The sequence below is a fragment of the Carassius carassius genome, chromosome 5, assembly GCF_963082965.1.
Source record: "Carassius carassius chromosome 5, fCarCar2.1, whole genome shotgun sequence".
Lineage (NCBI taxonomy): Eukaryota > Metazoa > Chordata > Actinopteri > Cypriniformes > Cyprinidae > Carassius > Carassius carassius.
The window spans coordinates 31,047,811-31,073,998 of record NC_081759.1 but is presented as its reverse complement, the minus strand read 5'-3'; the positions used below and the strand labels follow the sequence as shown (position 1 = coordinate 31,073,998).

At 36.6% G+C, this 26,188-nt stretch overlaps 4 protein-coding genes and 5 non-coding genes across 12 annotated transcripts; 2 read left to right on the top strand and 7 right to left on the bottom strand.

Moving 5' to 3' along the window:
• Positions 1 to 948: 948 nt before the first annotated feature.
• LOC132141239 (large ribosomal subunit protein eL8-like) lies at positions 949 to 4,036 on the bottom strand. Its single transcript, XM_059550585.1, has 8 exons — positions 4,014 to 4,036; positions 3,083 to 3,203; positions 2,738 to 2,887; positions 2,114 to 2,254; positions 1,844 to 1,923; positions 1,484 to 1,614; positions 1,204 to 1,273; positions 949 to 1,070 (listed from the first exon to the last, which is right to left on the bottom strand). Exons 1-8 carry the CDS (start codon positions 4,014 to 4,016, stop codon positions 966 to 968), a joined length of 801 nt encoding a protein of 266 aa, XP_059406568.1. The 5' UTR covers positions 4,017 to 4,036; the 3' UTR covers positions 949 to 965.
• LOC132141645 (small nucleolar RNA SNORD36) lies at positions 1,358 to 1,429 on the bottom strand. The gene has a single exon (XR_009433913.1). It is a non-coding gene; the product is annotated as a small nucleolar RNA SNORD36 (small nucleolar RNA).
• On the bottom strand, positions 1,725 to 1,801 carry LOC132141644 (small nucleolar RNA SNORD36). The gene has a single exon (XR_009433912.1). It is a non-coding gene; the product is annotated as a small nucleolar RNA SNORD36 (small nucleolar RNA).
• Positions 2,415 to 2,487, bottom strand: LOC132141647 (small nucleolar RNA SNORD24). The gene has a single exon (XR_009433915.1). It is a non-coding gene; the product is annotated as a small nucleolar RNA SNORD24 (small nucleolar RNA).
• On the bottom strand, positions 2,960 to 3,031 carry LOC132141648 (small nucleolar RNA SNORD24). The gene has a single exon (XR_009433916.1). It is a non-coding gene; the product is annotated as a small nucleolar RNA SNORD24 (small nucleolar RNA).
• Positions 3,285 to 3,354, bottom strand: LOC132141646 (small nucleolar RNA SNORD36). Its single transcript, XR_009433914.1, has one exon. It is a non-coding gene; the product is annotated as a small nucleolar RNA SNORD36 (small nucleolar RNA).
• Positions 4,025 to 7,700, top strand: LOC132141240 (mediator of RNA polymerase II transcription subunit 22). 2 transcript variants are annotated; one of them, XM_059550586.1, is made up of 5 exons: positions 4,025 to 4,158; positions 4,947 to 5,101; positions 5,186 to 5,266; positions 5,345 to 5,553; positions 7,275 to 7,700. In XM_059550586.1, the coding sequence occupies exons 2-5, from the start codon at positions 4,979 to 4,981 to the stop codon at positions 7,462 to 7,464; spliced, it is 603 nt and encodes a 200-aa protein (XP_059406569.1). In that variant the 5' UTR covers positions 4,025 to 4,158; positions 4,947 to 4,978; the 3' UTR covers positions 7,465 to 7,700. The 2 variants fall into 2 exon arrangements, with proteins under 2 accessions (XP_059406569.1, XP_059406570.1); XM_059550587.1 differs by lacking the exon at positions 7,275 to 7,700 and having other exon boundaries at positions 5,345 to 5,863.
• Positions 7,701 to 8,104: 404 nt separating this feature from the next.
• On the bottom strand, positions 8,105 to 10,490 carry LOC132141238 (splicing factor C9orf78 homolog). Its single transcript, XM_059550584.1, has 9 exons — positions 10,295 to 10,490; positions 10,064 to 10,123; positions 9,862 to 9,913; positions 9,675 to 9,745; positions 9,502 to 9,579; positions 9,184 to 9,381; positions 8,925 to 9,061; positions 8,670 to 8,768; positions 8,105 to 8,576 (listed from the first exon to the last, which is right to left on the bottom strand). The coding sequence occupies exons 1-9, from the start codon at positions 10,372 to 10,374 to the stop codon at positions 8,482 to 8,484; spliced, it is 870 nt and encodes a 289-aa protein (XP_059406567.1). The 5' UTR covers positions 10,375 to 10,490; the 3' UTR covers positions 8,105 to 8,481.
• Positions 10,491 to 10,629: 139 nt separating this feature from the next.
• LOC132141237 (ubiquitin carboxyl-terminal hydrolase 20) lies at positions 10,630 to 26,188 on the top strand. 3 transcript variants are annotated; one of them, XM_059550583.1, is made up of 24 exons: positions 10,630 to 10,896; positions 11,779 to 11,877; positions 11,963 to 12,016; positions 12,122 to 12,184; positions 12,318 to 12,452; positions 12,670 to 12,772; positions 14,929 to 14,998; positions 15,112 to 15,225; positions 15,361 to 15,439; positions 15,863 to 16,295; positions 17,194 to 17,340; positions 17,436 to 17,548; positions 17,834 to 18,006; positions 18,386 to 18,480; positions 18,611 to 18,644; positions 18,832 to 18,877; positions 18,959 to 19,139; positions 19,252 to 19,378; positions 21,677 to 21,846; positions 23,248 to 23,329; positions 23,613 to 23,721; positions 24,285 to 24,387; positions 25,394 to 25,462; positions 25,582 to 26,186. In XM_059550583.1, exons 2-24 carry the CDS (start codon positions 11,797 to 11,799, stop codon positions 25,734 to 25,736), a joined length of 2,736 nt encoding a protein of 911 aa, XP_059406566.1. In that variant the 5' UTR covers positions 10,630 to 10,896; positions 11,779 to 11,796; the 3' UTR covers positions 25,737 to 26,186. The 3 variants fall into 3 exon arrangements, with proteins under 3 accessions (XP_059406566.1, XP_059406565.1, XP_059406564.1); XM_059550582.1 differs by lacking the exon at positions 10,630 to 10,896 and adding an exon at positions 11,169 to 11,463 and having other exon boundaries at positions 18,410 to 18,480; positions 25,582 to 26,188; XM_059550581.1 differs by lacking the exon at positions 10,630 to 10,896 and adding an exon at positions 11,169 to 11,463 and having other exon boundaries at positions 25,582 to 26,187.

Genomic DNA, 26,188 nt, shown 5'->3' with positions numbered 1-26,188 from the left:
CAGACACGTTTGCTTTATTATTTTTACATTTAATTAAATGTTAAAGAGGTGTCGATATTTTCTAAAAGGTGACTTAAGTTGTGGATCTTGTTGGTGAGATGCGTTTAATTGAACAGAAGAAACCATTTGTCCATAAAAATAATGTGGAAGCAAATAGGTGGCACTACCGTGACCTGGAGGCCATGGCGAAGGTCACTGGTGCTGAGGAAATCTTCATTGATGCTGTGTTTGGTTAGAACTACTCTTAATACTAATGTTTGGTGACTATAATGGTGTGCAAAGCTACATCAAGTTTTGATTTATAAAAGTGCACAAATCTGTTAGAATCTTTTTTTCATTCAGACAGCACAATACCTGGTGGGCCAATAGGAGGGCAGACAAGATTCATTAAGCACATTGCTTTATGAGATGTATTCAGCACTTTGCCCTTATGAAATATATTTACAATAAGATCTTGTTTAAATCCGTACTGGCAATAAAACCATGGATTTGTTTAAAACAATCAAGTGTTTGTACATGTATATTACTTGGATACTAAAGTTGTACAGTGAAATCTAGCCTCTAGAACAAGGGTTCTCAATCAGGAGGCCACAGAATGAAAGGAGTTAAGAAATACTACAAAAGGAAATAATTCTCCAAAATATCAAATATTTTTGAAAAATACACAGGAGGCCAGATCAGAAGCTCACATCTTAAACCACAAAATAATTGGCTTTAAATCGTTGTTAAAGTTTTAAAATGTGGGAGTCAAAGTTTTAGAACCCCACTGATGGTTTCATTTAAATTTCATTAATAGTAAAGTTCGGAAAACTGACAGTCTCTTAATTGTTTTAACTCTCATAGATTTCTCTAAAGGTTTAGAAGTCTGTTTTCTAATTGCATGTATTGGCTTATATTTACATTTTTTAAAGAACCAGTCAAACTCCAGTCACTTTGTGGGATCATTTATTAAACAAGACAGGAGCTCAACCCAGTTTAGTGGCCAGCTCCTTAGCCTTTGCCCTCTCGATTTTAGCAATGCGAGCAGTTGACTTGTGACCCAGGACATTGCCTCCCCAGTGACGACGGATCTGAAGACAAATGGAAAGAAACAAACATTAGAAATACATTAAGACATCAATTAGGAGAATGTATAAAAGTTAGGCTAACTGAAGCAATGTCATCAAAATGTGAACTGATCAGCACTACAGCCAATAAACTGACCTCCTCATATCGGTCATTGTAGTTGGTCTTGATGGCCTCCACCAGCTTAGCAAGAGCTGCTTTGTCTTCGCTGAAGATGGTTGAAGAAAAACAAGGTTAGCCACAAAAGGTCTCATCTCTGTAATGGCCAAATTACGAATCAACTGCAAATCATTTTGCTCAGGGTTAAAAAGCTCATTTGTAACCACATGGTTGTTCAGTTGAAGAAATTCATACATCATAGCCTCAGGATGTGCAGCACAGAGAGGAAAAAAAAATAAACAAGGTTCTTTTCACTTACGGGTTGGTCTGTGTAAAGGCAACAGAGGTGCAGGTCTTTCTGTGCACCAGTTTGCCCAGTCTGGCCTTGCCCTTTACAATGCAGTATGGGACACCCATCTTACGGCACAGAGCAGGCAAGAACACCACGAGCTACAAATAGAACAATCAATCATCAATCACTTAATTCAGCAGTCTGATAACGACAAAACCAAAGCAGAACAACTCTGAAAATAGTTACAGAAATGCTCCAGTAAGTGGTTGTTGCTCAGGGTTAAAAAGCTCGTATTTTTGATCTTCAGTTTGAATTCAGGTGAAGAAATTCAAGACATCATTGCAGACAACCACAACGAGATTTCTGTATCCTGTAGAAAACCCTCACCTCAATGGGATCCACATCGTGAGCAATAATGACCAGCTGTGCCTTCTTGCTCTCCACTAGTGTGGTTACAGTGTTCACACCTGAGAAGGAACAAGTGTTAACATGTTTAGACTCATTTCCAAATCAAACGAAAATTAGGAGGGTAGTCAAATATTGTCCTGGACAAAGGATGGACCTCAGAGTCAAAAAGGTTGAGACCAATGGAAAATGCAACTTGCAACTCCAGAAAGGGGTCTTCAAGGAAAAAGACAGACTATAAAAAACACGCACCTGCACGGAGGACTGGTGGTCTCTTGGTGGGCACGTCGCCCTTTCCAGCAGCCTTCTGTTCAGCACGAGCCAGCAGTCTCTGTTTCTTCTCCTGCTTGGTCTCGGGCCTGTACTTGTGGGCCAGCTTGAACAGCTGGGTAGCTTCAAGAAGATTTCAGTGTTAAGTGTAACACACCCCAAATTAGCTTTTCAATTCCAGCACCAATGTCAAGACCAAAATTAACATTGAAAACTTCACTAAAGTCATCACTAATTTTACACTACAATCAAAGCCGAATTAAACAGCAATAATATAAAACAGTGCATCAGTGATCTTGGTGGAAATTGTCCGCATCGACTATTCAGATAGCAAATATTCTTTCACATCATCTGCACATTCACAAATGCCTAAATTAGAGGTTGACCGATATTTTCAACTATTAAATCATAACTGATTATGGTAATGTACAAGTCATTGTTAATTTTCCAATTAAGTGCAACACTAACAATCAAGCAAGTTATTGTTCAGGTTATTGATTTAAAACTCACCATTGATAAAATTCATTATCGGTTGACCTCTACAAGCATTGTTGTATGAACAGCACCAGAAAGTCAAGAGAGACTCCAGTTGAGTGAACAACTTACCGGTCTGGCGGTCCAGAGCCTGGGTGAACTGGTTGATCGCAGGGGGAACCTTCAAACGCTTGTAGAGAATGGCCCGCTGGCGCTGCAGGCGGACGTACCGTGGCCATTTCACGAACCTTGTCAGATCCCGCTTTGGCTGGATGTCCTGACCTGGAGATTAAAGTGCATGACTTTAAAGTGCATTACGGTCAACAAACAGCAAGTTGATTTCCAGACAAAATGTGCATCAGCGATCTTGGTGGAAGATTGTCTGCAATGCTGTTAAGATAGCAAATATTAATTACATCATCTGCACCTTTTTTTTTTGACAATCTCATTCTCATCTGTGGTCTGGTTGTTACTCACCGATGCCAAAGTTCTTAGGCCTCTTCTCAAACAGGGGATTCACAACTTTCTTAGCCTCATGCTTCTTGGCCACTGAAGGGGCTGGTGCCACCTTCTTCCCCTTACCCTTTTTTCCCTTAGGCTGTGGAGAGATGCACAATACTTCATGAGTTCATCATCCTAAATGACCAGAAAGATGAAAAGAAAACCGTTTTTTGGGGCTAATGCTCAGTTTTGAAAAGATGTATTCTTCAAAAAGAGTTCAGGTGAAGAAATTCAAGACATCATTGCACAAACCAACAAAAACCCTACTACTACTAATAATAAAAAATTACTTATATATATATATATTAAAAATAATAATATACAAAAAACTTGGTGTGACATGCGTTGCAGCAACTTAAACGGTTTAGCATGTCAGATAAACAAGGGTACTTAACGGATTTTCAGTAATTACAAATAGAATTTATAAACTGACCAACAGGTGTGCAATAGTGTAGAACACAGCGACACTTATGTGTTTAATAAACACCGGCGGGCCAATGGCAATTCATTTTGGCCTACAAACAAGCCCGCTAATAAGTTAGCATTCGCGTTGAAACCCATGGTCAGGTTTTTCATAATAATAAATATCCTATTTAAAAAAAATATATATATTCAAGAGAGTTCGTATTAAACCCACAGGTAATAATAACCTTTCACGGCTCACGGTCTAACGGTGCACATCTCGAGGCGTCAGCGCTGACAGTAAGTGGACACTACACAGCTCACAAAAATTCTCTCAATTCTTCATCTAAATACTTAATTGTTGCAATTTTCGTTCAGAGAGCAAGCATTGGTGCTTTACTTTATATACCCGATATTTTAGGAGTCCTAGAACACAGTACAAAGCAAGATGCCTAAGGATTTTAAAAATGCGAATGCATCACAGTCAAAATCATCGGACACTCACCATGTTGGTTCAGACGGAAAGGAAGAAGAAGGGGATTGTGGGAAATATAACTACCGCGACATTTGGTTGTGACATCATCTGTACGCGACAGAACAAATGCGGGAGGCTCATGTTTATTTGAAGAGATATTCAAAGAGTGATTGCTGTGAGTAACAATTTTAATTAACTTTATACTAATTTATAATAACAACAACAGTTATTTAAAGTTTAACTGCATTAATTATTCATGCGGGGTGTTGTAACATAAACCCGCACGCGGTGTTTAGGAAAGTTTTAGCGTGTGAGAGAAAAGCAAAATGTCGAATGTTAACGCAAACGCATTACTTAGTGTTTTATTCTTGTTTTCACTTTTATACGTTTCGTTAAATTGACATTTTCACAAGCGGTTACTTAAAAGCTGCTTCGCCATCTCGAGCTACGTTTATACTGACTTTATAAATATACAAATAAAAACGGCGTTTACAAATCTTTAACGTTAGAGTGAAATAAAAGCTGACTAATTGTTACCTTATTAATAATTGCTAAATCACTTACACTATGAAGCAGTGGTTTCCAATCCTGGTCCTGGCGAACCCCCCAACACTGGCACTGCACGTTTTTGATGTCTCTCTTATCTGACTCTGACACACACACACACACACACACACACACACAAACATTTGAGGTCTTGAAGTCTTCACTGATGAGTTGAATCAGGTGTGTTTGAATAGGGAGACATCTAAAATGTGCAGTGTTGGGGGTTCTCCAGGACCAGGATTGGGAAACACTGCTATAAAGTATCAACCAGTATTAATAAAAACCTTTTACAAATAAGTCTGTGGCTGCAGTTAGGGGTCAGAAGTGAATCAGTGGCTGTCAACTAAATGTATTTAGTAGCTGTTCATGTGAAAACAGTGCAGTTCTAACATTAAAGTCTTGTTTGTGATCCTTTAGCACTGAGTCAAGTGTGACTGAAGAGCGCTGTGATGGCCACACAGAGAGTTCTCCCACAAAGCAAAGAAACTCTTCTGCAGAACTACAATAAGAGACTTAAAGATGACATCAGGTCAATTCTAGACAATTTCACCGAAATAATCAAAACGGCAAAGGTGTGTTGGTGTGCATTTTGCTATGACCGTGTGACATTCATTATCAGTATAATTTGACAATAACCTGGTCATCTCATCTGTCAGGTGGAAGATGAGACTCAGGTTTCCAGGGCAACACAAGCTGAGCAGGATCACTATGAAATGCACGTTCGAGCTGCCAACATTGTAAGATCTACAGTGATAGTACGATAATGAATAGACATATTAGACTTTGATGGCATTTTCATGTTTAATGTGTCTTAGGTACGTGCAGGAGAGTCTCTCATGAAACTTGTCTCAGACCTGAAGCAGTTCCTCATCCTGAATGACTTCCCCTCTGTCAACGAGGCCATCAGTCTCCGCAACCAGCAGCTGCGCACGCTGCAGGAAGAGTGCGATAAGAAGCTCATCTCCCTGCGTGATGAGATTGCCATCGACCTGTATGAGCTCGAGGAAGAGTATTACTCCTCCAGGTACAAATAGACCAGTGATCCCAAACGTGTGCAGTCACATCTGCCTTCCCTTGCTAATCAAATGTGATGCATATGTGCATCATAAGTACATAACACAGGGTGATCTATGGAGCCAAAGGTATTTTTTACTTGCACAACCAATTATAGGCTCTGACCGGTTTTCATTTTACTAAAATATCATGGCCTAAGCATGTTGGTTTGCTATTTGTTTGAATTAAACCATGCCATTTTGGTCCTCCATACACAGTCATATCATACCATTGTGCCTTAAGACTAATGAAAGAGTACATTCTCCTTTTGACCCTGTTCAGTTACAGTTTGGCCCTTGTGCTTTATTCATCTTGTCATAATTATAACAAGCCAGACATATTTTTCTGCTATGCTGATAATATAGCAAACATTTAGCAAAATCAGTATATCCATTCATGTTGTAGTCACACCAAAGACGTTATCAAGCACTTTCAGTATAACTGATTTTGCACAAGAAAACCCATCTGTTATGCAAAAGTGCATGTAAATATTTCCCATCCAGGTGCCTTAAATGATTATGTTTTAGAAGATTTACTTGCAATTAGGATGTGTACATATGGTAGTCTTGTTAGAGGTGCTGTTTGGGTTTAATTTTAATAGAGGTTATGATATTCAGAGATTTTAAATCTATTCATGCTGTCTTCGAAGCACACCAGTATAAAGATTAGTAGTTATATGAGAAGAGACATTTTGGAAATAATTCTGGAAATAATCTACATTTTTAAAGAAAAATGTACATGTGAATCTAAATTTGATATTAGACTGAGCACATTAATTTTGATGCCTTTACTCAATGATGAGCAGCAAAATTCAAAGCACTTTAGAATTTTTGGAAAAAGAGTGTAGGGTTCTGTGCGTATTGTAAAAATTACTTTAAAGAATCATATCAATTAGCTTAGGGGAAGAAAATCATTCAAGAAACAGGTTTTTGGGGGGGGGAGTTTTCACTATATACAGTAACCATAAATGCAGGGATTTTTTTTCTTCTCTCTGTTAAATCAATCAAAGTTTTGTGTAAACTGGGAAAATATTTGGCTTTCAGTGGCATATGTGTCCTGTTCAAAATGTAATATTTATCATTTATGAAGTGTTTGAAATTGCACTAGTCTGTGTTTTTTCTTTGTGGTGACATTTTAAGTAGAAACAGTGTTGGTCACATTAGTACCTGTTATGTCAGAATATATAAATATGTCAGAATATTTGTCAGTTTTTTTCACAAACCAACTGGTCATTTCAAATTTCATAAATAAACCAGAGATAAAATAGAGCACATTTAGTGTCTGATCTATTATTTGCTCCCTTCTGATTTGGAATTTATCTTCTGCCTCTGCTGAGTGCATAATCTAAATTCTCTACTGCTTACAGCCTTTTGCTTTTCATCTGTTGAGCAGTTTTATTATTAGACTCTACACTTATCTGTTCAATGTATAGACAGCAAACAGAAGAGTAATGTCATGTGACCACACGGTTCCAGACATGTCGGTAGCAATGCTTTTCACAACTTCCTTTCCCTGCTTGTGCTTTCTTTCCCAGTTTCTTCATATGTTGTGTGAGTTTGTTTTGTAATGAGTGAATGAATGTTCAGCATTATTCATACATACTCCTAATGGATTATTGGGTGTTTTTAGGCAGAAGTGGACAGAAGAAATGTAAGTTTTTGTGTAACGTGTGTGTGTGTATAACATTTCTAGCTGTGGACAGTGGGATGGTGTTGAGTTGCCACTTTGTGAGGCCTTTCATCGGCAGGACATTTGGGGGTCCCCTGAGATGACCTCTGACCCCTCGTGTGCCAACCCAGAGGAAACAGACCACTTGGGGACCCAGGAGTCCATACAGTGTAACTTAAACAGCCACGGCAGCAGCACTAGTGAGCAGTCATGAAATACCGGTGGCCCCCTTCATTGACAAGTTGACAAGATTACACATTTAAGCGATTTGCCATTATAATAAGCTCCATCTTAAACCTCCAGCTGCAGACTGCAAATCTAGTCTACTACTTGAATTAATTGTGATTTTGTCCTGCAAAAGTGACACTGAATTAATGCTGAGAACATTTCTATTATAGTATTTTAGTTGGGTAACTTGCTACATTGGAATAAAGAAGTGTTTGTCTTTGAGTCTGTTTATTGGCTAAATGTAATGTCTCTTGGAGTAGAATTACAACTATGCTATACTTTCATTGTAGTTGTGCAAAAGATACAAGTTAGGTTAACAACTTCAAGCAAGTGGTGTTTTGGATATTAAAATTACAGACTTTTCTGCATACATTTGGAGTAAATCTAGCTCCTCTATTTAAGTAACAAAACAAGTTGTAAAATTTCATTGTATGTTTCATAATATATGTGCACTGTAATGTTCTTCCAAATGTGACTGCCAAGGAACGCAAAAGGTTTTTTTTATTTTTATTTACATTTATATATTTTTATTGCTGTGCTACCTTAGGAAAACCTTTCCATTTTAGGTAATTAAAAGACATCCAAGCAAAAACTAAGAGGAAAGGAAATATGTTGTAACTCTAATAGAGGTTGTAATATTACTTTATTTCATTAGCAAAGTCTGTAGAATAAAAATAACCTTTAATAAAACAATGACGTTTCATTCATATAAAGTGATAAATCAATTCTAGACTGTTGCACAAGCTGAAACACACATTATAATGTATTAACATGGTGAACGGTACATTATTATGAAAACAAAATGTTAGCAAACAAAGTTAGCAAAGATGACCAATGTTTTGGGGGGAGTTTTTTTTTTTGTAAAATGTTTATGACTTCATGTAACTATGAACACATTTTTTAATTCAGTAAAAAATATTTACATCTCTAATTCTACAGGAAAAAAACTACAGGAAAAAAAAACAAGTGTCTGACTAGGTGACTGTGTAGCGAAGGTGGAGGATTAGTATCGTCGGTTCATCTTCTTGAATCTCTCATAGTGGTAGTCATCTGTGGCCTTCTCATTATTCGGCCTCTTGCGGTAATTGGGTGGTGAAGCTGGAGAATGAGAAGAGGTTTAAACATTAATATAAATCCAACAAATGCAGTTCTATGTGTTCTTTTTAGCAAAATAAGATATTATGATCTTACGCTCAGGTACTGGCTTCTCAATGTCTCCTACTCGTAGTGGCTTGACTTTGGGTTCTTCTCTGTGTCGTCTCTGAGGAGCGTTTACATCCTCACGATAGACTTGAAGGAAAAAAATATACAGAAAATTACTTAAATCTTTGTCCTTGAGGGAAGAAAGTAAATAATTATGAAGACAAAACTCCATGATTCATAAGCACTAAGCACATGACCTTAAAATACAAACTGCTGGTAGTTCAGATATACTTGTGCACTTACATCGATTATGCTGGACATAATTCACAGCGATGTTAGTGGGAACAAAGGAGGTCCCGCTGTCCTTCTTTTTATTCCTCTGCTCAGCAAGCAGCTTTGCTTTGGCTTCTTCTGTACTGATGATGTTCTTTATTTTTGCACTGATAAGAAAGGGGAAAGGGGTTTTAAAGCTGACATCCATTGCTAGGTGGAGTATAAAGAAATATCTCGGATGTGAGCAAAGGGAAATGTCTGAAATGAATTAGTTTTGGTTTTTACTTACTCTATCCCCAGATCCACCTCGGGAATTCCACTCAGCATCTGATTGGACAACATCTCTTCTGTCTTTTTGGCAGAACTGACGCGGATGTTCTCTGGAAGCTCATAAAGGAGGTCCTCTGGATTCTTCACCTTCACTTTCTGCTCTTCCGCCTCCACCATGCCTTTCTTTTTCTTTAATTCGGTCTCAATGTACTTCATCCTGAATGAAAAAAAAAACATTAAAGGAGAGAGAAGATATAAACATTTAAATGCAGGCAAAATTTACCAAAAACAAGTATCATGTAGAATACAGATGGTTTGCGTGGATACATGCACTTACATGTCTGCATCTTCATCTCGTCTGTTAGTCTCAGCAGAAAAGGAGGTCCCAAGATTCAGGTCGTTTTCATCTGCTGTCCTATAGTGGAGAAGAAATGTTAATCATTTCACTTTTAAAATACAGAAACATAAACTTTAAATAAACAGCAAACATGGCTCCATAATATCACTTACATGTCTCGATTTCTGTCTTTCACTTTCTTCATGTCAACAACACCTCCAGTCTTCAGTTTAAATGGGTCGTCCTAATACACAAAACACGGAGTGACAATATTTAACCACTTAAATCATACATTTACTGTAACACTGCAAGACCTTCACTGTAATACAAAATGAAGTTTGCTTTAAAAAATAATAATACCTCAAGCTCAGCCTCCAAAGGAAGCTTCTCTCCTACAAGTAACGTAGCAATGCTGGAGGAGCAGAATGTATACATTAATTACAATTATTAATTATATACATTAGTTAAAACTTGGAAATGACACACTGTAAAACTAACACATGTACAAAACGTTTAAGACGGTTATATTATAAAAATTTGAATAAATAGACTTGTGACCAACCTTACTCCATGCTGCCTTTTTCGTAAACTTTGAAGCTCCTTAGCTTCATCCACTTTGGACCTTAGAAAATATGTTTGAATTTAACATTGTTAAATATATTCTCACATATAAACAGGCGTCTAAATGTGGCCTCTGAATAAATTTAGCATTTAACGTTACATACTTTTCTATATATAAGGTTACGGACATGTTACTCTTTTTGGCCTAAATGTGAAAACATATCTACGTTACCTGACCACGGCTTTTGTCTCATCATCTTCCTCGTCGGATGAATCATCCTTCCTTCTCCTAAAATTCTTACCTGGGGGCATGATTTCAAAAAGCGTTGAATTATTTAATGTTTATTGTACACCTTAACACGTCTGTACGCAACGTCGGCGGTCTGTGTTTATCGACGGACCGCTTTCCTCAAATTTGACGAAACTTCCGCTGACATCACAATGACGGTTTTACCAGCTGATCTGAGGTCAGCTCTTCTGTTTTCCATACAAGCGTTTAACGGTGTAAAGCGACTAATGGGGATGAAGATGCTGGTTCAAGATCAGCTACTTATATGACAAATAGAAAAAAAAAACTAAGTAAAAAAAATAACAAAACAATTAGAAACATCAACTCCTAAATCAAGCAGCATGCAAACTGTATAAGTTTAAGTAAATTAAAAATAGTTTTTGATCAGATGAAAGAACTGAAAGCGTTCATTGGCTCTGTCAAAGCTGTGACGCATACTCATGTTGTATTCAGTATGGATGCTGCTTAGTGCAACACTGATACAAAATCCACCGATTGGCCTAAAATGATCGTTTATAAGCGTTGTTTTTGTTTCTGTCTGACAGGTAAATGTTTCTGCTTATCTTTCTTTCGGTTGAAGCGCAGTGTCACTGTTTATTTGTTTAGATACTATCATGTCGAGTCAGCGCATGAGAAGTGTTTTGCAGCCCGAGTGGAAATATGGCCTGTTTAACGTTACGTTAGTCTGTAAGATCTTGATGTTAAACAGCTTTTAGGTGGCTGACGAGTACACGTAGAGCAACTGTAGGCCGTTTGTTTTGAGTTATTATTCCTTAAATTCAGGTCAATAGTGGGGCCGATTCATATTATTTTTTTTGCCTTTCTTTACGGATTACTGTTTAAGGGAAATGAATTTAGTGGAAAATTGATTCACGGATTAATTAACTTTACATCTTTATGATGCATTACTGTGCATATCTTCACTATAACAATAGCCGTCCTTCTCAGTCGTGCTAGGCGCATGAAACAGCAGTTTTTGGGGCTCCTGAGAGTTTCAGACACAGACTCACAGCTAGCTTCTCGCTGCTTAATAACACACGTCTTCTTTCATTATTTTTAAAATAATGCATTCATTGATGGCAAATGTTCTCCGTTACCCTGATACCGAGACTGTAAGTACATTAGAAGGTTGTACTTGAAGGGACATATTCAATATGTAATCATTGATGTTTTTCCTAAACCGTGTGACTTTCTTTTCTTCTTCTGTGGAACACAGATGTAGATGTTGCATAGAATATTTTTTTTTTGCATAGAGTTAAAGTCAATGGTAATATTTATTTTTGTTCACCACAGGTAAAAATAAAAATGTATTAGATTTTTAAACCAACATGAGGCAGAGTAGACGATTTCATTTCAGTTTTTCAGTGTCTGTTGTACTGATATTGTACCAGTAGTTCTCAAAGTGTGTTGTTTGTGCATTGTAATAGAGTGAGGTGAAAATCAAGATGACTGACAGTGGGGACCTTTGTCATCACTTGGACTCTATTGGTGAAGTAACTAAGGAGGAACTGATTCAGAAATCAAAGGTTAGAATCATGTTTGCTAATATTTAAGTCTTGAATGTGTTATGAGTGGTGCACAGTGAATTTTATCTCATTGTTTTTACTCAAGGGCACATGCCAGTCATGTGGAGTAGGTGGACCCAACCTCTGGGCATGTCTACAGGTCAGGAGCCTTTTCCCTAGCAAACATGTTAGATAAGTAGAATGCATTTTAGGCCCAGACATTTTTTTCATAATTATTACTCTCTTTGTGCTGCTTTCCCCACAGTGTGACTGTTCTTATGTTGGCTGCGGAGAATCATATTCTGATCACAGTACTATACATGCACAGGTGACATTTGTATTCATTCAATTATTCACTCCATTCTCTGGCATTCGTTCTGTTCAGTTATTTTCCATATCAGTTTCCCTTGTTCTTTGGTGTGTGTGCACCTTTTTTTTTTTTATCTTTTTTTTTTTTCCAGGCCAAAAAACACAATCTGACAGTAAACTTGACCACATTCAGGGTGTGGTGTTATGTCTGTGAGAGGGAGGTGTTTCTGGAACCAAAGCCTGTTACTCCTGTATCATTAGCTCACTGCTGCAAACCACGTGAACAGGTAAAGTCATCAGACTATTTGAAACATCTCACAGAAATGGGCACTTTTAGCTTTTTAGGATTGTGTAAACAAGATTAAGATGGTTCTTCCTGATTGAGGTTGGTCGTGTTTCCTTCATTATTAAAATCAGTCTTAACATGTAATTTAGACACAATAATTTATAAAACACAAGTGTAGTACATGAAACATAAATCTTTTGTTTTTTTCATCCCCAAAGGATCCTCTTCCCCAAACAACATGTCACCCATTAAAAGCAGTTCCAATCGCAGTGGCGGATGATGATGGCTCAGAATCTGAGGAGGATGAGCTCAAACCTAGAGGTATAGTTATATTAACAAGTTAGCTAGTACACATTGCATGGTATTTCAAATCCTCTAATAAAGGCTTAAAGGAATACTCCACTTTTTTTGGAAATAGGCTCATTTTACAACTTCCCTAGAGTTAAACAGTTGAATTTTACCTTTTTTGAATCAATTCAGCCGATCTCTGGGGTCTGGCGGTAGCACTTTTAGCTCAGCTTAGCATAGATAAGTGAATCTGATTAGACCGTTAGCACCTAAAAATAGTCCCCAGCAACTTTGCTATTTACTACACAAACTAGCTGGGGACTATTTTCAGGCTCTGTGTAATATCACTGCGCCTGCTGCACCCATGGTACAGCAACAAAGTTCTTTGATTATTACGCCGGAATGAGTCAAATCACAACTTTATTTTTTTTACTTTTCATTTTCAGTCAGTCTTAGTACATGATGTAACTACAGAAAAGTCAAATTATAAATAGGAAAAATATATAAACTCTTTGGTCATTTTTGAACGAGATGCTAACGGTCTAATCCGATTCAATGATCTATTCTAAGCCAAGTTAAAAGTGTTACCGCCAGACCCGGAGATCAGCTGAATAGAATCGAAAACCGTAAAACTCAATTGTTTAACTCTAGGGGAGTTGGTAAATTAGACTATTTTCCAAAAAGTGGAGTGTTCCTTTAATAACAAGGACACCCGACTAGAAAATATAAAAGGGGTCATATGATGCAATTTAAAATTTTCCTTTGTCTTTGGAGTGTTAGAAGCTCTTGGTAGATGAAGAAGATCTATAAAGTTGCAAAGACTCAAATCCAATGATATATTCTTTATCAAAGTTAAGACTCTGCCACATCCCCCCTAAAATGGCTCATTCAAACAAGCCCCCACATCTCTACGCCACTATGTGGAAATATTTGCGTAATGCCGCCCAAATGTTCACGTAAAGAAAGAAGGCGTGGTTTCAGTAACCGCAGTTAGTGTTGAAGCAGCCATGTCAGGGAGATGCTGTGTGTTTCTAGGCGAAAGCAAAAACACTTTATTTGACCTTCCGAAAGTAGATGCATTTAGGAATATTTAAGATAACTTACAACAGAACAGCAACACATTTTATGGACGACTGTTTCGAGCTTCATCATCACTCTGTTCCCCTTTCAGACTTGAACTGATGGTAAAACTAAGGATATTATTAACTGTCTGTACGTTTATTTTGAAAGATGAAGCTCGCAATCATGGAAAGGGGCATTACAATTCTAATGAGTGCTTGCGTTGTTTGGCCAATCACAATGCACTGGGTCAGTTGGCCAATCAGAGTAGACTACGCTTGTCAGAAGGAGGGACTTTGTAGAAAACGATGTGTTTGAGAGAGGGCGGGGCATAGAGGACCTACAATAATGTACAGTATTTAAAAAAAAAAATGTTTTTTGAACATTAAAGCATGTCAACATATTCTGTTACACCAAATACACAAAATAAACATCTTTAAAAAAAAGCTTCATATGACCCCTTTAAGATTGTAAGATTTTTTTAATGATTTTGAAATAAGTCTCTTATGCTCACCAAACCTGCATTAATATGACTAAAATATAGATTTACGCAAAACAGCAATATTTTTAAAATATGACTACAAATAATGACTTTAAAAAATAATTTACATATTGTAAAATGCAATTTGTTTCTGAAATGGCAAAGCTGAATTTTCTGATTAGGTGTTCAAAAACACCAAATCAGAAACTCAAGAAACTGATTTGGCTCTAAAGAAACATTTCTTTTATCAATGTTGAACATTTTTGTGGAAACTGTTAATTGTTTCAGATTTTTTTGATGAGTCTAAAGTTGTAAATAACAACATTTATGCATCCTTGCTGAGTAGAAGTATTGATTTCTTTTAAAAAATGTAAGTGACCCCAAATATTCACTGTAGTTGTCAGTCAGTATGGATTTTTCAAATGACCTTTTCTGTAACTTATATATTTACGAACAGATGACTATTATGTCCTGCTTATGCAACATTTTAAACGATGGGTTTAATAATGTCTATGATAGCAAATAATCAATCACTTACCTTTTCTGTTCTCTTAATATGAGAAGGCTTAATGGAAGTAAGCCGAATTAAATTGGATCTGATTGTCAGTGGTTATGTGTAACAGTTAAGATTCTGTTCCACATGCCAAAGGTCTCACAGGGATGAAGAACATTGGGAACTCCTGTTACATGAATGCTGCACTGCAGGCCCTCTCCAACTGGTGAGCTCACAACTTGTGAAGCACGAATAAGCATAATTCAGACAACACAAAGTGGAAGCTTGACTGATTTCAATTGACATTGTTTTCCTGTTTCTTTCCATTTTCCTCTCCAGTCCTCCTTTGACTCAGTTTTTCCTGGATTGCAGTGGGTTGGTCCGCACAGATAAGAAGCCGGCGTTGTGTAAAAGCTATCAAAAGCTTATCTCTGAGCTCTGGCACAAGAAACGGTAACAAGTACTGACTTGCCAAACTGTTAACCTAGACCTGGCCAGTTTTAGCTAACTTAATCTTAATCTATTGAGCTTGGTCCTAATGATCTGAATCTTATCGTTCTTTATTGGTTTCTTTTTAACTCTGTCAAGGCCAAGTTATGTTGTGCCCACTAGTCTGTTTCATGGAATCAAACTGGTGAACCCCATGTTTCGTGGCTACGCTCAACAGGTATATAAAGCAAGTAATTTAAGTATTCTTTATATTCTATTATAGTAGTTATTCATATTTTAAAATGTCTTTTATTTTGACATTTATGTTTTATTCATTTGTTTAGGTGCTTAGTTTTTAAAATATTTGATTTAATTTCAGTTGTATTTTCAATAAATCTAGTACTTCAGCATAAACATAAGATTTTATTCAGATCATTTGCCAAAGTAACATTTTTAATTGTCCTTTTCTTAAGTGTACATATATTGTCTAACATTTATATTATATTTCAGCTTTTTCAATTGACCAAAACAATTTTGATATTTTAGTTTGTTAACAGTAACGACACCGATATGGAGATTATTGTGCAGATTTTAATACTATCATATAAGCCCCATAATATTTTTTATAAAGTTAACACTCCTTGCTTCTGTCTTTTTTAAGGACACTCAGGAGTTTTTGCGATGTCTGATGGACCAACTTCATGAGGAGCTGAAGGAGCCTTTGACTGACTGCAGCGGTGCAATCTCAGATGTCGAGCCTGACCACAAGGTTGACAGCCGTAATCATGTCGATGGAGACCGAAGCCCTTCTGAGGATGAGTTCCTGTCGTGTGACTCTGGATCAGGAAGCGAGAGAGGAGATGGAGAGAGAGCTGGAGGAGAAGCAGAGCTGCTCATCCAAGATGAATGTGTGGGAGTGAGAGGAAATGGAGTAATTTCGGAGAAAGAAAGACTAAAGGAGAGAAGAGGAGAAGAGAGGACACGGGAAATGGATGAGGATGCAGATGTGGACACCACTGCACAAGAAGGACAGGCAGAGAGAGAAACCGAGGCAACAACTGCAACCACACATGTGCCGGCACCAAGAAATACAGGTATAACGTTCTTATAGTCGTACACTACCAACATTTTGGGGTCTTTTTTTTTGTGTGTGTTTGTGTGCGTGACTGTGTGTTCGAAAGATTTCCACCAAGACTGCAAAAATACAGCAAAAACAGTAATATTGTGAAATGTTATTACATTTATTTTAATATTTAAAAGGTGACAGAAATATAGTATTTTCTGTCACCTAATTCAATGCCTCTTTCCTGCTTAAAGGGGTCATTGGATACTAAATTCACTTTTACATGTTTTTTTAAACATTAATGTGTGTTGGCAGTGTGTGTAAATATCTACCATATAATGATAAATTATATGGATGGAATAATGAACATAGCTTTGAAGCTGCATTTAAACTGCAAGTTCAAACTCAGGGGCACCGTAGAAGTCCATTATAAGGAGAGAAATCCTGAAATGTTTTCCTCAAAAAAAAAAAAAACATAATTTCTTTATGACTGAAGAAAGAAAGACATTACCTGTAATTTTTTGTTCTGGAAGTGAACTACTCCTTTAAGTAAACAGCCTCTCAGAGCAAGGCTAGTCACCCCACAGAAGAGAGGGGCGGGGTGAGCAGAGCTCATTAGCATTTAAAGCAACTTGCAACAAAATGAGTTGATTTCTGCAGAGCTGATTTTGACATGATAAAAAGGGTGTTTTACAATTCCATTGAGAAATTTTAGCCAAAGTATGTTCTAGACTTATTATTAAGAACCTTAAGATCATATCAACTTGGGGAAAATGGGCATCCGATGACCCCTTTAAAATAATTAATCTTACTCCTACCCAGTCCCAAGTTTTGAAAGGGTAGTGTATGTTTAGTAGTTTATGAATGGGACTATAATTCTTTAAAAAGACATAAATCTTCTCACTTCCTAATCCCTCTTTTTATTGCAGAACCTGATAATGAAGCCTCCATGCATTGTTCATCCTCTCGTCCCTGTAGCCCCACTCACAGTGTGCAGGAACTCCACTCCAGACTCTCCAGCAGCCCACCAAGATCCACCCCCCTCAGAGCTGGACCCACTTATACGCTCAAGAAAGGTTTGCTTCTCTCATATGACTAAATACAGCATAGTAAAAAAAAAAGTTGTACTTTGCTTTGCATTGTATAACCATCATGATTGTTTGTCCTATAGCTCAGATGCTCCTAAGCACCAAGAAGAAGAAGCAGTCCCGTTTCCGCAGTGTTATTTCGGATATTTTTGACGGATCCATTCTGAGTCTTGTTCAGTGTTTGACATGTGACAGGGTGAGGAAGGATGCAAGGAGTTTTTCTGTCTTTAGAGGGCACTATGCATCCAATCACTTTCATTACACTTAAAAAATGCATTAAAAACTGCAAGATCATTTCTTAGAAACTCCACTTTCAATTCATATTGCTTCTCGAAGAATACTGCAATGTATAGCTGCACAAATAGTGTTCATATCACATTAACCAAATGTTATGTAACTGTATAATGATATATTTTAAGGGAACGGTATGTGTGAGACTGCAAAAATAGCAATGTTTCAAAGAAAATATCTGCCTTTGTAGGTTTCAACAACCGTGGAGACCTTTCAGGACCTCTCTTTGCCTATCCCGGGTAAAGAGGATTTGGCCAAACTCCATTCCTCCATCCATCAGAGTGCTACTGTTAAAGCTGGTGTCTGCACAGAAGGCTATGCCACCCAGGGCTGGATCTCCTACATCATGGAATCTATACGAAGGTATAGTGAGAGAGTGATTTGGCAGAGAATGACAATAAATTCCACTATAGTTAGAAAGAATTTGGCTTTGGTATGATTGCCAAATCACTAAGGTTACATTTATCTAATCAAATATACAAAAAACAATTTTCAAGCACCTATTACTCTGGATAGTGTCACATGGTCCTTCAAAAATCATTCTAATATTCTTAAATGGTCTATTTTTGTGGCAATCTTTTTTTTTCAGGATTATTTGGTAAATAGAATGTGTGTAAAATAACTTTATTTTTAAACAAAAGTCTGTAATGTTAGTGTGTTTAATAAAAGCTGAATGTAAACAATTAATTTTAATTGCCCTAAAAACAGACATTGATCTTTTAATATAAATGTGTTCATGCAGGTTTGTAGTGTCGTGTATTCCCAGTTGGTTTTGGGGCCCAATGGTAACGCTGGAGGACTGCCTGGCAGCCTTCTTTGCTGCTGATGAGCTGAAAGGTAAGCACATAGTGTTTGACATTTCTGAATGTGCAATATGAGTGAGATGGGCCAGATGGAAAAAATTAATATTCCCTTTTCCACTGCTTGTCAACCCTTGGTTGATGTTTATTTTCTTCCTGCCAAATAGGAGACAACATGTACAGCTGTGAGCGATGTAAAAAGTAAGATCCCTAAAATGCGTGTGGTAAACATGTAAAAATGTAGTGTTTGCTATGCTGTGTAAATATTAATAGTCTAATAGTTAATTTAAATAGTACTTTTGTTTTTACAGCCACAATCATGCTGTAACTGTGGTTTGCATGTTTAAATGATGAAACATGATCTTATTTACTCAACCTGTTTTCCCAGATTGAGAAATGGTGTGAAATATTGTAAAGTTCTGCGTCTGCCAGAAGTAAGTATCTTTGTAAGTTTGCTCATTTGCTGCTAACTACTTGTATTCCTAATGAGTTTGAATGTGTCATCTCCTTTTCAGATATTGTGCATTCATCTGAAGCGTTTCAGGCATGAAGTCATGTACTCATTCAAGATAAATAGCCACGTGTCATTCCCATTGGAGAGTTTGGATCTTAATCCCTTCTTGGCTAAGGATAGCCCATCTCAGATTACTACCTATGACCTCCTGTCTGTCATCTGTCATCATGGCACTGCTGGGAGTAAGTTGCTTCTGTGTAATATTGTGAAATAAATTGGAGCAGAAGGCAAGATGAGAATTAAGACATTATTTTGTAATTTGATTTGAGTGAATTTTTTTGTTTTGTTTGACAGGTGGTCACTACATAGCGTACTGTCAGAATGTGATCAATGGACAGTGGTATGAGTTTGATGATCAGTATGTAACAGAAGTTCATGAGACAGTAGTGCAGAACGCTGAAGCATATGTTCTCTTTTACAGGTACACTTCTTTTTTTGACCTTGTAATGGTTGTGAATGACACACTCAGTAATGTTTTTTTTTCTCATTAAAGTTATGGTGAAATGGAAATTCGTGCTTTTTCTAAATGTGTCTTTGTAATTTTTCCCATCACTTTTCTCGATCATTTAGTCTGCTTAAATTCCGCCCCTTTTTTCTCAATTTCATACTTGCATTCTGATCTGCCACAGTCCAATCAACAGATAGAACAAAGTTTCAATATTCCTTTTCGCTCAGGTACTACAGAAGCTCTGTCATGCCTTTTATACTGTTTTGCACATAGTAAAATAAAGAGTAATTTTGAAAAATTAGTAATACAACATATATTTATAAGGGATTTAACAATTCACTCAATGATTTCACAATTCAATTACATATATTTTTTTAACAAAATGAGATTTAAGACAGATTTTACATAAAAAGGTGTCTTTTTATTATTTCTTAATCAAAATGCCGTACATTTCTTTGTGGAATTGAAATATGTCAAAACAAAACCGAACTGAATTTTAAAACAAATCCTAAATCAAATAAATAACAAAGGCATTGCCTGTGCTCTTTCCATTTAAAATTAGAGGCAACCACTGGATTTGAATCATGATCCAAACAAAGTTTTTAATCCAAATTAGATTGCATAATTTCAAAATTTAAAGCAAAAACATTATGTTCTGACTTTAGCTTTGTGAGTGATGCTACATAAAACATCTGCATGAAATAAAAAGCAGCAACCAGGCTGAATGAGATGCAAAGTCACTCTTTAACAACAGGTGGTGCTAATAGAACCGCTCTTATTTATAGATTTAGGGTTTGCTTGGCATAAAACAAAGCAGCTGTGCTCTTATAAACACTACATAAATATGCATTATACAGAGGCTTAATGAAAATAAAATGCCTAAAATCTAAACTTTTTCTGAAGTCAATTCCCCTCAGAGAGCCCTATGCCCAACTGTATCATACTTCATTTAACATCTCAAATTATTTGAATCGTCATATTTTTATCGATTTTCAACTAGGGATAAGCCGGTATCAAATGTTCCTGTTGCCATTAATTGCTAATGCTTTTATCACAGTATTTAAATTTAGTAAAAAAAAAAAAAAGTCATAACACAGTATAACAGGTTAAATAACTTTTTTCTTATAACAAAAATAACTGAACATTTAAATACAATAAACAATACAGAAAAATATATAAAGTTAAAAGTTTTAAACTGATTAAAGTGGAAAAGAACTATAAAGACCCATAGGCATCACTTTACAATAAGACCTCATTAGTTAACCATTAACATTCTCAATGAGCAAGAGCTACATTTGCTACAGAAGTTATTAATCTACAATACAACTCTTAGTTCATGTTGGATCATTAAATAATACAGTTGCAACTTTAGGTTTTAACAATGTGTTATTAAATATTGGCATACCTAAGATTAATGAATGTTCAGAAGAATTTTTCATTGGCAGTTTGTTAACTAATGAATTTACTAATGAAGCCCTAATGTAAAGTGTGAATTAAGAATGAAAACACTTTCAAACAATATCTAGGGCATGTTGTAGTCCAGATCAAAATGAAAAAAAAAGTTTGAAAATAAATAAAAAGTCTAAATACTTATGTATTTGGCGCTGTGATGAACAACATAGCTAATACACAAATCTGAATGGCTATTTAAAATTATTTAAATATGTTGTAGAAAGTAGTGCATCTGCTTTATTTATGGGGTTTGCAGGGTAATGGCTGCATTTTCTGCAGTTTAGCGCCATCTGCTGTCAAGAGAGTGAATGTACTTTCATTCAGCACACGTGTTCCCTCATGTGCTTCTCATGTGTGCTTGTTTACATCAGAGCGCAAACGCTCTTTCAAGCAGCATACAGCGGTGTTGTGCTTTTTTACCAGTTGATGGGAATAGTATTCTTAAAATGCATTCCAAATTCTAAATAATTTGCAATATATAATTATTCAAGGTGTTTAGAAGTGCCCACGATAACAATATCGTGCATATTCATTACCGTGATATATTGCTTTACCGAATATTTCAACCAGCTTATGGTGCATTGTTACATCCCTAACATTAATATAAGTGGAAGATCGCAGTTATATCAGTAGCCTAATGATAGCTTTTTTATTTTTATTCTACATGTAGTGGGTTGCCTCTTCATGGAACCTGCAATGTTGGCATCATGTGACTTGCCGTGCATGATAATGAATCACCAGCAAAATACAAATTTTTTTGTTTAATGACATGGAGTAAAAGCAAAAATTATTATAATTTTATGTTCATTTCTCTTTCAGGAAGAGCAGTGAAGAATCTGTGAGAGAGAGACAGAAGGTTGTTGCTCTGGCTAATTTAAAGGAGCCCAGTCTGCTGCAGTTCTACATCTCCAGAGAGTGGCTCAACAAGTTTAACACATTTACTGAGCCCGGACCCATCACCAACCACACTTTCCTCTGTCAGCATGGAGGTATAATCTCACACTTATACTCTGATGTATATCTAATTTAATTGTATTAATTTAGGAAGTATTCATTTATTTACATCAAGGTTTGTGTTACACAATAAGTTGAGAAGAGTTTAGGGGGGCACTGCTGAGTCTTGCTCTGTCATAAACCTCGCTGCTATAAGGACAGTGACTTGTTTTTATACACATAGCTGTGATGACTGTGCAAGAATAAAGAGTTGAATGTGAAATATAAATTGACTTTAGCAAGTATGTTAATAGATTTAATGGCTACAGTTTGTGGTAGATATTAACTGATGTAAGATGACACAATATGGATAATTTAAAGGGATAGGCACCCAAAAATGAAAATTCTGTCATTAATTACTGCACACTCATGTTGTTCCAAACCTGTAAGACCTTTGTTCATCAGAACAAATTATGATATTTCTGATGAAATACGAGAGTTTTCTGACCCTGCATAGACAGCAACGCAAAAACCATGGTCAAGGCCTAGAAAGGTAGTAAGGACATTGTTAAAATAGTCCATGTGACATCAGTGGTTCAACCTTAATGTTATAAAGCTATGAGAAACAGACATGTTTATTACGACATGAGGGTGAGTAATTAATGACAGAATTTTATTCTTGGGTGAACTATCACATTAATTTGCAAGAAATGGGCCCTTATTTTCTTTTTCTTTGCCTAACATAAGTGACATGAAAGAATAAATCAAGGACACAATCTTATAGTGTAAATGTTTGTGCTTCTTCTCAAATCAACAGATTTAAGCCGTCACAACTCACACATCTTTTTACAGCATTTTTTTCCCTCAGTGGAAAATTTACCTTCAGAAGTTTATCTTGGATGGCTAAAGTTTGTTTTTTCCCTCCTCCTAGAGCTCTATGTGATGACTCATATGTAAACTATTGATTACATTAAACCTCCGAATGAGTGTATAAATGTTTTTATGTGAGACAGTTATGGATCTCAACCCCTCTGACTCGAAGACCCACCCCCCCTTTTTCTGAGAGAATATTCAAATGACACCTTATCTGAACCTAAAATATATGCCTCTGGTACTTCTACTGTAAACTCAAAAATATGATGCGGTCTAATTTTGTAACCTTCATTTTCAGTGTTTTAAATTAAGGTTATAACTAAATATGTCTTAAAAAATATTGGGCCCTTCTTGGAAGCGTGCTGAGTCCCCCTAGTGGAGTTTCTTGGTTGATAACTGCTGACATTCTATTTCAAGTGACAGTGAGCTCCACGGTTTAGTGCAAGAAAATCATCCACTTTTGTCAGTTACGATTAATAGGTCATTTTTAGCCCCCCACTCAATAATGTGCACATTGGTGGATTTTTTATCTTTTTCACTTACTGTAAGCAGTAAAAACTAAACTCTGGTGTGATTTTATACAGGAATCCCTCCTACCAAGTACCATTATGTGGATGATCTGGTTGTGATACTTCCCCAAAATGTGTGGGAATATCTCTACAACAGGTGAGTCATACATAGCGATGCACATTTTTGACTTTTAGGAAGTCCTCGTGACATTTACCGAATTAGTGGAATATGGTATGACTTTTTAGCTTTTGTTTTGATGAAATCAACAAAATCTCAGTCCAACCCTGAACTAACAAAATGCGTATGGAGTTCTGTCGATTCAAGCCACCTGATGTCATGTGTATAGACCTCCACCGGCAGTTCAATGTAAACATTGCTGAGTTATGTGTTTGCTCTTTTCATAGGCCATGCTTTGAATGTTTCCTCTTGTTTTTCACAGGTTTGGGGGAGGCCCGGCCGTGAATCACTTATACGTGTGTGCCATCTGCCAAGTAGAGATCGAGACTTTAGCCAAACGGCGGAAACTGGAGATAGACACTTTCATAAAGGTTAGCAAATTACCTCTAGTGACATTCGAGTACAGAAAAATTAGTGCCTGCTTGAGTATTGCCAACTATTGTAATGCACTTAAAAGTATACAATGCAATTCTACTTAACACCACAACCCTCACTGTCAATCATAGATGGGGAGTAAGCGTATTTGAGTACTGCTTTACTAGGTTATGTCCTCAGAGCTACAGCATTTTTATGCAACATGATGTGGAAACTCCTCTTAGAAGGAGCATAATGTTCTTGGAAGTGTTTGGTGTTTGTAAAAGCCAGAGAATTGATGAAACACAGACTGCATGCTGGACAGATTGAGGGTGTGATCTGCACTGCAGTCTTATCAGAAGTGCAGTATCTGTGAGATGCATCACTAGCTTTGGATCAGACATGTTTTAAAGCTTTGGAAATATCTAGATTTCTTGTATGAAACTTCTCAGGTTTGCAAGGGGAAAGTAAAATATAACAGTTGAATTGCTATATAATACAATTCAGTCAAATGCTGAAATGCTCAGACTGGTTCAAGGGGGTTTGATCTCTGTTTCTCTTTTTCTCTCAATGTCTATAGTTAAATAAGGAGTTTCAAGCTGAAGAAGCGCCTACAGTCATCCTGTGTATCAGCATGCAGTGGTTTAGAGAATGGGAGAACTTTGTCAAGGGCAAAGACAATGGTACAGTCTCATAAAAACAGAGTAATGCACATCTCAAGAAAGATTCAACTTTGTTTTTGTTTTTTGTTTTTATCTGAGAAAATATGCAGGAAAATAATGTAATCTGTGGCATTTAGTTCACTGACTTAATGGAGGTATATAAGTGTCTGGTTATACTTTGTGACCATTGTGACATTTTCTATTTGTATTTTAACATTTTTAAATTTGTGTGTGTGTTGAAAATTTGCAGTATTTTCAAATAATTACAAATAATTTATCCTTCCACATTTTTTAATTTGCGTGTCCTTGTATTCTCTAAACTGCTGGTGGGAGCGTGAGGGCTGGGTAATTAGATGGTCCAATGGCCTGATGAGATGCCATCCCTTTCCTCCAGTAATTTGTCACTCACATGAAACGATTGTATTAAGTATCAAATGATAACAATTCAATCATTTCCTGATGGACAGATTTTCTTTATTTGACTTGTTTGAGATGCTCTTCACTCGCATTTTATGTCATAATAGAGAAGAACAGTCAATCATAATTTCCTGTACATGCTGACTTGATAGATATAAATAAAAAAATATGTTCCATTTGACTTTTACTATTAGGACAAAAATCACTGCAACATTTATAAAATTTCTTACTGATATATTTTTCCTGTGTTTCACAGAGAAAATAAGAAATATGATTTGATGACTTTGATGACAGTGTTTTCATTTTTTTTTTGGTGAACTGTCCTTTTAAGGCTTTGTGTAAAATGTATCGCAAAAGTCCATGTTACATTTAGGTACATTTTTATGATGTGTATATAGTACTGCCCAAAAATTATAAACACTGCATCTCTAAAACACATTTAATCACGTTTGTTTGAGTGTTTTGACCAGCCTGACACGGCCACATCGACTCTTGTTAGCTCTTCCAAGACCACCCTCTGTATTTTCAAGGGAATGTTTGCTTATGCACTGTAAAGGTCATTATTATTTTTTTAATCTTTTTCTCTCTGGCTCTCTCTCTGCTGGTTTAGAGCCGCCAGGCCCCATTGACAACAGCAAGATTGCAGTAATGAAAGGTGGACATATCCAGCTTAAACAAGGTATGGAGTTTTTGTGTGCGTCAAATTGACATGTCTGTTACTCATCTTGTATCAAAACTTTCTGACACGCATGTATGTGTGTTTTATATATAATTCCTTATCTGTGGCTTGGTTTGTAGGAGCAGACTATGGGCAGATATCTGAAGAAACATGGCAGTACTTGTTAAGTATTTATGGCGGTGGGCCAGAGATTGCAGTGCGGCAAACAATCAGCCCCCCAGACACTGACACGCATGGTGAGAGGAAGATCGAGGCGGAGACCAGAGCCCTGTGAAATGGTGAGACACATAGAATAACCACAAAAGTATTTAAAACACTAAGCCACACTTATATGTGTTATGTATACTTCAATACTTTCCAAAAGTTTAGGGACAGTAAGATTTTAACATTTATTTTTGTATTATCTTTTTTTTTATATGTGGCTTGTTAAAACCTTGTACTCTTCTGGTTCAACTGTTTGAACCTGAGGGGAGCACTTTATACATCCTCTAGTCTGAGAAAGTGAAGTTAGTTCTGAGAAAAGCTCTAGCATCATTAATGCCAGACATGTTTCATCAGCGTATGGTACAGACAGGCTGATTTGTCACTAAATAAGACATCGCCCTTGTGTGTGTGTGTATGTGTGTGTCATAACAGAGTTACAAGGATTCTTCAGTTATGGGGAACTTTTACTTCTTGAAATTCTAATAAAATTAAAGTTCTTCAAACTTGGTTTTTAAAATATTT